This window comes from Chiloscyllium punctatum, unplaced genomic scaffold (genome assembly GCF_047496795.1).
Source record: "Chiloscyllium punctatum isolate Juve2018m unplaced genomic scaffold, sChiPun1.3 scaffold_618, whole genome shotgun sequence".
NCBI classification, from domain to species: domain Eukaryota; kingdom Metazoa; phylum Chordata; class Chondrichthyes; order Orectolobiformes; family Hemiscylliidae; genus Chiloscyllium; species Chiloscyllium punctatum.
In genome coordinates this window covers 58,326-69,655 of record NW_027310352.1, presented here as the reverse complement: position 1 = coordinate 69,655, position 11,330 = coordinate 58,326, and the positions used below count along the sequence as shown (strand labels likewise).

Genomic DNA, 11,330 nt, shown 5'->3' with positions numbered 1-11,330 from the left:
CCCTGAGAGAGAGGGGACTGAGAGACACCAGTCAGTGTACAGATATCTCCCTGAGAGTGAGAGAGGGGACTGAGAGACACCAGTCAGTGTACAGATATCTCCCTGAGAGAGAGAGAGTGTGAGGAGGGGGTTAGATACCTTGCCCGGGAGGTGACTCGGCCTTCACCAGGAGCTCACTCTCGTCGATCTGCTCAGCGAACATGTCGAGGGTCTCCTTGTGCGCCGGTGGCAGTGCCGACCGCTCACTTGCCTTGCGCAGGCGATACCGGATCCTCTCGTACGTCTCCTGGTAGATCTCAAACTCTCCCCAGGCCACCATCTGGTCGGCCAGACTGGTGAGGGAGTCCAGGCTCTGCACCTCCCCTCTCTCCTCCTCCTCCTTCTCTCTGTCCTCCTGCTGCTCTGTTCCTCCTCCTCCTCCTCCTCCTCCCGCTGCCGCCCTCCGCCTCTTCTTGCGTTTCGGACGCTGCGCTCCGGCGCTGCCCAGTCTCCTGAGAGCTTTGGCCACAGTCTCGCCCGGCTTGCAGATATCCCAGGATTCCCTCCAACAGGCTCCTGACGTCGGTCAGGGACTCAGAGGCATTGCCCTGGTCTGGCTCCGCCCTCGCCGGTCTCGCTGGACCCGCACCTGAAACAAAAAGATCCCACGCACGTGATACGCCGTCAGTCCCCCGGACAACCAGTCCCCTTAGCTAAACTTCATCCCCCAACCTCACCCCCCGTCCTATCAGAGAGGGAAAGCATCTAACCATCGCCCCCTTGACGTTCAATGGTGTTACCGTCACTGAATCCCCCCTCCCCCCCCACTATCAACATCCTGGGGGTTCCCACTGAGAGAGAATCTAACCATCGCCCCCTTGATGTTCAATGGTGTTTACCGTCACTGAATCCCCCCTCCCCCCCCACTATCACCATCCTGGGGGTTCCATTGAGAGAGAATCTAACCATCGCCCCCTTGATGTTCAATGGTGTTACCGTCACTGAATCCCCCCTCCCCCCCCACTATCACCATCCTGGGGGTTCCCATTGAGAGAGAATCTAACCATCGCCCCCTTGATGTTCAATGGTGTTACCGTCACTGAATCCCCCCCTCCCTCCCCCCACTATCAACATCCTGGGGGGGGTTCCCATTGAGAGAGAATCTAACCATCGCCCCCTTGATGTTCAATGGTGTTACCATCACTGAATCCCCCCTCCCCCCCCACTATCAACATCCTGGGGGTTCCCATTGAGAGAGAATCTAACCATCGCCCCCTTGATGTTCAATGGTGTTACCGTCACTGAATCCCCCCTCCCCCCCCCACTATCAACATCCTGGGGGTTCCCATTGAGCAGAAACTGAACCCGGACCAGGCCCCATATCAATCTTGTGTCTCCAGGAGCAGGTCAGAGGCTGGGAATTCTGCAGCGAGTAATCCCTGTCCTAACTCCCTCCCACCCATCGGTGAGGCGGGTGTCAGGGAGGGTGAGGGGATACTCTCCCACTTGTCCTGGATGGAGGGGAGGGGGGAAGCTCTGACAACGCTGGGTGAGCTCCACACAGTCCGGGACAGAGCGGTCAAGCGAGCGGCTGACCCCCCACGACCTTCGACCCTCCCCTGAAGCAGTGGGGCAGGAGTGTGCATCCCTCGATACGGAGACCCACCCACCCGCTGACTGACAGCGCCTTCCCCCTCCTGTGAGATAAGCCAGAGGGCTCTCCCTCTCCCTCTTTCTCTCTCCTCCCCCCCACCCCGGTTCCTCACCCAGTCAATGTTGTCCAGCCAGTTGTCACGGATGACGCCCTCCTTCCTCAAAAAGTAGTTGCCCTCAGAATCGAAGTGACCCTCCTCCATCTCCTCCTCCAGGTTGAAGGGTGTGATCCGGATCCCCTCGTCATAATCAATGGTGGCCACTTCCTGCCCTGCAGGGGTGGGGGGGGGGGGGGGGGGGGGGAAATGGAGGGGCAGGTTAGGGCAAACGGGAGAGAGGGAGGGATGGGGGGGGGGGGGGGTGAGGGAGGGGGGGGGGGGGCGTGAGGGGGGGGGGCAAGGGAGGGAGGGGCGAGGGGGGGGCAAGGTAAGGGGGGGGCAAGGGAGGGAGACGGGGGAAAGAGACAGAGAGAGGGAGCATGAGAGAGCGAGAGAGAGAGAGAGAGCGAGAGAGAGAGGAATGGGAGGAGAGAGAGAGAGCGAATGACGACATGAGGGAGGGGGAGAGAGCAGAGGGGTAGAGTGCCTGGGATTAGAGTAGAGAGACCTCCTCCCTCCCCCCCCACTCCATGTCCATTCCCCCCCCCCCCCCCATCCCCTCACCCTCGATGTCCTCAGTTGCCAGGATGTCGTATTTCTGGGCCTCCTGCTCGTCCTCATCGTCCTCCTCATCACTGTCTAAGGAATGTTTCCCTTTGAAACGGCTGCCTGGCCGACCAGCCTGGTTCGCTCCATCCTGGGGAGGGGGGGGGGGGGGGGGGTGGGGACAGGGAAGGGGGGTGGGAAACAGAGAGAGAGTGTGAAAAGCAGCAGCTATCTCGCAACTACCCCCCCAATTTAAACCCTCGAGTTCTGGGCACCCCTACCCGAGGGGGAAATAGCTACTCCACGTCCCTCTGGCCCCCTCGTGATATTATAAACCTCTCTAAGGTCACCCCTCAGCCTCTGACAGTTCAGGGAAAACAACCCCAGTCTCTCCCTGGAGCTCAAATCCTGGTAACACCCTTGTAAATCTTTCCTGCACCCTTTCAGGTTTCACAACATCCTCCCTGGAGCAGGGAGACCGGAACCGAACACAGTATTCCCAAAGATACAGCCACAACGTGACCCTCCCAACTCCTACACTCAACACACTGACCGATACAGCCACAACGTGACCCTCCCAACTCCTACACTCAACACACTGACCGATACAGACACAACGTGACCCTCCCAACTCCTACACTCAACACACTGACCGATACAGACACAACGTGACCCTCCCAACTCCTACACTCATCACACTGACCGATACAGCCACAACGTGACCCTCCCAACTCCGACACTCAACACACTGACCGATACAGACACAACGTGACCCTCCCAACTCCTACACTCAACACACTGACCGATACAGACACAACGTGACCCTCCCAACTCCTACACTCAACACACTGACCGATACAGACACAACGTGACCCTCCCAACTCCTACACTCAACACACTGACCGATACAGCCACAACGTGACCCTCCCAACTCCTACACTCAACACACTGACCGATACAGCCACAACGTGACCCTCCCAACTCCTACACTCAACACACTGACCGATACAGCCACAACGTGACCCTCCCAACCCCTACACCCAACACACTGACCGATACAGACACAACGTGACCCTCCCAACTCCTACACTCAACACACTGACCGATACAGACACAACGTGACCCTCCCAACTCCTACACTCAACACACTGACCGATACAGACACAACGTGACCCTCCCAACTCCGACACTCAACACACTGACCGATACAGACACAACGTGACCCTCCCAACCCCTACACTCAACACACTGACCGATACAGACACAACGTGACCCTCCCAACTCCTACACTCAACACACTGACCGATACAGACACAACGTGACCCTCCCAACTCCGACACTCAACACACTGACCGATACAGACACAACGTGACCCTCCCAACTCCTACACTCAACACACTGACCCGATACAGACACAACGTGACCCTCCCAACTCCTACACTCAACACACTGACCGATACAGACACAACGTGACCCCTCCCAACTCCTACACTCAACGCACTGATCAAAAATACCACAACATAAGAGAGGGAGCACTCCCGGAGATCGGAGCTCCTGTGTCTGCGTTCACTCACCTGCTGATCTCCACCGGCCACTTCAAACGCCACCTTCCGCTTCGACATCCTCAAGGGGCTGAGGGAATAGAGACAGCGTTAATCTTCCTAAAGCAGGGAATAGGCACTCACACAGGAGCTAGGGACCCAGCTCACTCTGCACGGACAGCACGGGGTTAGATACAGGGGACAGCTCCCTCTACACTGTCCCCCCCATCAAACACTCCCAGGGACAGCGACAGCACGGGGTTAGATACAGGGGACAGCTCCCGCTACACTGTCCCCCCCATCAAACACTCCCATGGACAGGGACAGCACGGGGTTAGATACAGAGTAAAGCTCTCTCTACACTGTCCTAGTATGGTGACGAAACGTCTGAAAACGAACCTTCCAGCTCAGCGAGCAAACCTACATCCAGAACCTCAAGAACCTGAGCAAGAAATCCTCTCAAAACCAGTCTCTCTCTCTCCAGGGCGTGGAATAAAGCTGAAGGGAGTAACGCCCCTGCTATGTCTCTGAGTGCTTGGATTGACTGAAACAAAAGGTAGCAAAAGGGGGACGACACCTCCTCGTATTCCACCTTCCCCGAACCTGGGGAGCTAAGACTCGAACCCTCTCTCCTAATTGGACAGACGGGAGGTTCGCTCGCTGAGCTGGTGGGTTCCTTCTCCAGACGTTTCGTCACCGCGCTGGGTAATGTCATCAGTGAGCACGCGGGGGGGAAAACGCTGGGGGGGGGGGGTTCTGTCCCTCTTTTTATTGGCGTATCTCAGGCTGTTAAGGTGGGTGGTAACATCTCTGAGGGTGGGGGACATGGGCTCCAAATCAATGTCGGAATTCCAGCCCCCCACCCCCACCCCGTGCGTGCCTCTGTCCAGATACAGAGTAAAGCACCCTCTACACTGTCCCCCCCAGCAAAACACTCCCAGGAACAGGGACAGGGACAGCATGGGGTTAGATAAAGAGTAAAGCTCCCTCTACACTGTCCCCCCCATCAAACACTCCCAGGGACAGGGACAGCACAGGGTTAGATACAGAGTAAAGCTCCCTCTACACTGTCCCCCCATCCCAGGGACAGAGACAGCACAGGGTTAGATACAGAGTAAAGCTCCCTCTACACTGTCCCCCCATCAAACACTCCCAGGGACAGGGGCAGCATGGGGTTAGATACAGAGTAAAGCTCCCTCTACACTGTCCCCCCCATCAAACACTCCCAGGGACAGGGACAGCATGGGGTTAGATACAGAGTAAAGCTCCCTCTACACTGTCCCCCCATCCCAGGGACAGGGACAGTACAGGGTTAGATACAGAGTAAAGCTCTGTATGGATGGATGCGTTTGCCCCAGTCGAAGGGCTGTCCCTCTTCCTCTGTGTGTGTGTACACAGATACCCATGATCGTGGGTCCTGTCTGTTGGTGGATCCCACTGGCTCGTTCCTATCCCATCCATCTGACGCGGTGTTTGTTCCCGGGTATTTTGTAAATGACGTCCGATTTGCTGGCCGTGGGTCAAGGGTCATTTCGGTTCAGCAGGAGCTGCTGCAGGTGCGTTGGTAGGTTGGGAAAACAAATCTTAACAGGACTTATACACTTAATGGTAAGGTCCTGGGGAGTGTTGCTGAACAAAGAGACCTTGGAGTGCAGGTTCATAGCTCCTTGAAAGTGGGGTCGCAGGTCGATAGGATAGTGAAGGCAGCGTTTGGTATGCTTTCCCTTTATTGGTCAGAGTATTGAGTACAGGGAGTTGGGAGGGTCATGTTGAAGCTGTACAGGACATTGGTTAGGGGCCACTGTTGGAATATTGTGTGCAATTCTGGTCTCCTTCGTATCAGAAAGATGTTGTGAAACTTGAAAGGGTTCAGAAAAGATTTACAAGGATGTTGGAGGGTTTGAGCTAAAGGGAGAGGCTGAACAGGCTGGGGCTGTTTTCCCCGGAGTGTCGGAGGCTGAGGGGTGACCTTATAGAGGTTTATAACATCATGAGGGGCATGGATAGGGTAAATAGACAAGGTCTGTTCCCCCTGGGGTGGGGGAGACCAGAACGAGAGGAGTGTAGGTTTAGGGTGAGAGGGGAAAGATATAAAAGAGACCTAAGGGGCAACATTTTCACCCCCCTCCGCCCCACTCAGACTACAACCTCTACCATCAGAGGAGAAGGTACACAGGCACCAGCTGGTTTGGAAACAGTTTCTCCCCTCCTGTTGTTAGAATAGTGAATGGTCTCACAAACTCTGAACATTCACCTGGCCCTGTGTTTGTGTTTCTGCTGCTGCTGTTCACCGAGTAACCTATCTTTGCGACTTAATCTGCCTGAATTGTTGGCAACACCAAGCTTTTCCCTGTACCTCGGTACGTGGGACAGTGCATTCAACTCACGAGAGTCTCGCAGGGTGGGAACAGACCCTTCGGCCCGACTAATCCAGGCTGACCCCCCCACCCCAAACTCAACTCGTCCCCGCCTCCCTGCTCCAGGCCCATCTCTCTCCAACCCTTCCTCGCTCATAGATCGATCCAAATGCCTTTTAAAACGCTTCCTCAATTCCGCGCTCTGCAAAGCGAAACGTTGCTTCTCACGCCCTTTCTCCCCTCACGTTAAGAATGTCCCCCCACCCCCTTCGCCTGGAATTCCCATTCCCATCCATCCGAGGGAACAGCCCATCACCGGCACAGCGAACGCAGTTTCCAAAATGACCCCGCTTCGGTCTACAACAGACACGACGTCAGACAGACTGACAGGCAGTGAGCGAGCCACCAGTATCCCCAAACACCCACTAGCCACCGAAAGACACGACCCACTGTCTCGAGTATCCATAACGCACAGGGACACCGGTTCAACTGGGGCAACACACCCATCCCGGGACAAGCCGAACACAGACACACGCACACAGGCCTGGTGTTCAAACAGACAAGGTGTGAAGACAGGACGGGCAGTGGATGTGGTGGGTCCGGGCTTCAGCAAGGCGCTTGATAGGGTTCCCCATGGTAGGCTCATTCATCACGTCCCTGGGACACAGGGAGATTTGGCTGTCGGGATTCAGGATTGGCTGGCTGACAGAAGGCAGAGGGTGGTTGTAGATGGAAAGTATTCTGCCTGGAGGACGGTGGGGAGTGAGGTCCCTCAGGGCTCTGTTCTCGGGCCTCTGCTCTTTGCAGTCTTTATAAATTCGGAGGGAGTGAGGACTGCAGATGCTGGAGATCAGAGCTTAAAAACGTGTTGCTGGAGAAGCGCAGCAGGTCAGGCAGCATCCAAGGAGCAGGGGAATCGACGTTTCGGGCATGAGCCCTTCTTCAGGAATGAGGAGGGTGTGCCAGGCAGGCTCAGGTAAAAGGTAGGGAGGAGGGACGTTGGGAATGCGATAGGTGGAAGGAGGTTAAGGTGAGGGTGATAGGCCAGAGTGGGGGTGGGGGTGGAGAGGTCAGGAAGAAGATTGCAGGTTAGGAAGGCGGTGCTGAGTTCGAGGGTTGGGACTGAGACAAGGTGAGGGGGGGGGGGGGTAAGGGAAATGAGGAAACTGGAGAAATCTGAGTTCATCCCTTGTGGTTGGAGGGTTCCTAGGCGGAAGATGAGGCGCTCTTCCTCCAGCCGTCGTGTGGCTATGGTCTGGCGATGGAGGAGTCCAAGGACCTGCATGTCCTTGGTGGAGTGGGAGTTTTTATAAATGACTTGGATGAGGGGGTTGAGGGGTGGGGGTTAGTAAATTTGCAGATGGCGCAAAGGTTGGAGGTGCCGTCGATAGTATAGAGGGCTACTGCAGGCTGCAGTGTGACATAGACAGGACGCAGAGCTGGGCTGAGAAATGGCAGATGGGGTTCAACCTGGATAAATGCGAAATGGTGTATTTTGGAATGTCAAAGTTGAATGCTGAATATAGGATTAAAGACAGGATTCTGGGAAGTGTAGAGGAACAGAGGGATCTGGGTGTGCAAGTACATAGATCCCTCAAAGTTGCCACCCAAGTGGATAGGGTTGTTAAGAAAGTATATGGTGTTTTGGCTTTCATTAACAGGGGGATCGAGTTTAAGAGCCATGGGGTTTTGCTGCAGCTCTACAAGTCCCTGGTGAGACCACACTTGGAATACTGTGCCCAGTTCTGGTCGCCCTACTATAGGGTGACCAGGGATACTATATAAATAAAAAGCAGGAATTATCAGCAGTGCTTCACCCAGAGGCTCACTGAAGATGTTCCCGAGTCGGGTGACGAAACGTCTGGAAATGAACCTTCCAGCTCAACGAGCAAACCTACATCCACAAGCCCTTTGGTCTAACCCGTCCGTGCGCATCCCATAACTTAATCTAGTGTCCGTTTGCCAGCACGTGGCCCTTTCGATCCCTCTAAACCATTCCTATACACACCTCCCCCATCCCGGTGCCCTTTAAATACGGGAATTCTTGTGGTTCTGTCCGCCGAGCTGGGAATGTGTGTTGCGGACGTTTCGTCCCCTGTCTAGGTGACCTCCTCGGTGCTTGGATGCAAGCACTGAGGGTGTCACCTAGACAGGGGATGAAACATGAGCAACACAAACTCCCAGCTCGGCGGACAGAACCACAACAACAAGCACCCCAGCTACAAATCCTTTCACACACTTGAATTCTACCAGCTTGCTCCGTACACGTACCACCCTCTGTGTGGAGATGTCGCCCCTTAGGTCCCTTTTATATCTTCCCCCTCTCACCTTAAACCTATGCCCCTCTAGTCCTGGGCTCCCCCACCCCAGGGGGAACAGACCTTGTCTATTAACCCTCTCCATGCCCCCCCTCATGGTTTTGTAAACCTCTCGTTCTGGGCTCCCCCACCCCAGGGGGAACAGACCTTGTCTATTGACCCTCTCCATGCCCCCCCCTCATGGGGTTTTTGTAAACCTCTAGTTCTGGACTCCCCGACCCCAGGGGGAACAGACCTTGTCTATTGACCCTCTCCATGCCCCCCCTCATAGTTTTGTAAACCCCTGGTTCTGGACTCCCCCACCCCAGGGAGATCAGACCTTGTTTATTGACCCTCTCCATGCCCCCCTCACGGGGTTTTTGTAAACCTCTCGTTCTGGGCTCCCCCACCCCAGGGGGAACAGACCTTGTCTATTGACCCTCTCCATGCCCCCCCTCATGGTTTTGTAAACCTCTCGTTCTGGGCTGCCCCCACCCCAGGGGGAACAGACCTTCTCTATTGACCCTCTCCATGCCCCCCCTCATGGTTGTGTAAACCCTTGGTTCTGGGCTGCCCCCACCCCAGGGGGAACAGACCTTGTCTATTAACCCTCTCCATGCCCCCCCTCATGGTTGTGTAAACCTCTCGTTCTGGGCTCCCCCACCCCAGGGGGAACAGACCTTGTCTATTAACCCTCTCCATGCCCCCCCTCATGGTTTTGTAAACCCCTGGTTCTGGGCTCCCCCACCCCAGGGGGAACAGACCTTGTCTATTGACCCTCTCCGTGCCCCCCCTCACGGGGGTTTTTGTAAACCTCTAGTCCTGCACTCCCCCACCCCAGGGAGATCAGACCTTGTTTATTGACCCTCTCCATGCCCCCCTCACGGGGGTTTTTGTAAACCTCTAGTCCTGCACTCCCCCACCCCAGGGGGAACAGACCTTCTCTATTGACCCTCTCCATGCACCCCTCATGGTTTTGTAAACCCCTGGTTCTGGACTCCCCGACCCCAGGGGGAACAGACCTTGTCTATTAACCCTCTCCATGCCCCCCCTCATGGTTTTGTAAACCCCTGGTTCTGGGCTCCCCCACCCCAGGGAGATCAGACCTTGTCTATTGACCCTCTCCATGCCCCCCTCACGGGGGTTTTTGTAAACCTCTAGTTCTGGACTCCCCGACCCCAGGGAGATCAGACCTTGTCTATTGACCCTCTCCATGCCCCCCTCACGGGGTTTTTGTAAACCTCTAGTTCTGGACTCCCCCACCCCAGGGGGAACAGACCTTGTCTATTGACCCTCTCCATGCCCCCCTCATGGTTTTGTAAACCCCTGGTTCTGGGCTCCCCCACCCCAGGGGGAACAGACCTTGTCTATTGACCCTCTCCATGCCCCCCCTCATAGTTTTGTAAACCCCTGGTTCTGGGCTCCCCCACCCCAGGGGGAACAGACCTTGTCTATTGACCCTCTCCATGCCCCCCCTCATAGTTTTGTAAACCCCTGGTTCTGGGCTCCCCCACCCCAGGGGGAACAGACCTTGTCTATTGACCCTCTCCATGCCCCCCCTCATAGTTTTGTAAACCCCTGGTTCTGGGCTCCCCCACCCCAGGGGGAACAGACCTTGTCTATTGACCCTCTCCATGCCCCCCCTCATGGTTTTGCAAACCTCTATAAGGTCACCCCTCAGTCTCCCCCCCCCACCCGAGGGGGAACAGCCCCAGCCTGTTCAGCCTCTCACTGTAGCTCAGACCCTCCCACCCCTGGCCACACCTCCTTGTAAAATCTTTTCTGCACCTTTTCAAGCATCAAAACCTCTCTGATGGAGCGGGGGGACCAGGATTGCAACGCAGTGTTCCCAAAGTGGGGCTGCTAACTCGGAGCAAGCAGCTCATTTGTTCCCCCCCAGCCCCCAACAACAACAACTTTGTCACATTGCACATGAAACAGATGCCCCACCAACTGCATTCTGGGAGCTGTAGTCCCCAGCCTGCGTCCCCATCCCTGCGCGCGCAGGCGGGGCCAGCAGCCGGCGGACTACAACTCCCGGCGCGCACCGCGGCGTCGCCTGCGCCGAAGCCCGGCGTACGACAGCGGAGGCGGGGTACGAGGGGGACGCATGCGCGCCGCGCGTGCGGGCGGACGGCCGGCCGGCCAGGCGGGAGGGGCGCCTGCGCGCTGGCCAGCCGCCGACGGGACGGCGCCTGCGCGCTGGCGTCGCCCGGCCGCCATGACGGCGTCCGGCGCCAACGCCGAGATGAGGAGCCCGCGGCCCCCTCTCGCCGCCCGAGACCGCGACAACCCCCTGGCGCTCTCTCTCTCTCTCTCTCTCCCCCCCCCAACCACCTCCATCAAACAAACCCTTTCCCCGGCGTCCCTCCGAAGGAAAGAGAAAACGACCGCGGAGCCGCAGCTCTCCGCCTCCCGACAGCCGCCGCCGCCGCCGCCGCACCGGAAGTGACGGCGGGATCTCACCCGCCCACCCCTGTCAGGCATCACTTCCGGGGCAGGTCTCCAGCGCCGCGGCTGGGGCGCCGACGTCACAAAGGCGGGGGGTGACGCACGGCGACCACGACCACGCCCACTCCGGTTAAGACCCGCCCGACGCGTTAAACCACGCCCACGCCTTAAGGCGCGCCTCCTCCTCCTCAAACCCCGCCCATTCACACGAAAGGGGGTGTGGTTTATAGTGAGGGGGTGTGGTTTATAGGGAATGGGTGTGGTTTATAGTGAAGGGGTGTGGTTTATAGTGAAGGGGTGTGGTTTATAGTGAGGGGGTGTGGTTTATAAAGAAACGGTGTGGTTTATAGAGAAAGGGGTGTGGTTTATTGAGAAGGGGGTGTGGTTTATAGAGAAGGGGGTGTGGTT

The 11,330-nt window shown here is 56.8% G+C and overlaps 1 protein-coding gene across 1 annotated transcript; it reads right to left on the bottom strand.

Moving 5' to 3' along the window:
- Positions 1 to 115: 115 nt before the first annotated feature.
- cd2bp2 (CD2 (cytoplasmic tail) binding protein 2) lies at positions 116 to 10,961 on the bottom strand. The gene is given in 6 exon segments (XM_072567608.1): positions 116 to 532; positions 534 to 628; positions 1,733 to 1,903; positions 2,295 to 2,427; positions 3,851 to 3,908; positions 10,824 to 10,961. Coding segments are annotated over 5 exon segments (849 nt in total). The 5' UTR covers positions 3,899 to 3,908; positions 10,824 to 10,961; the 3' UTR covers positions 116 to 130.
- Between the last annotated feature and the right edge of the window lie 369 nt (positions 10,962 to 11,330).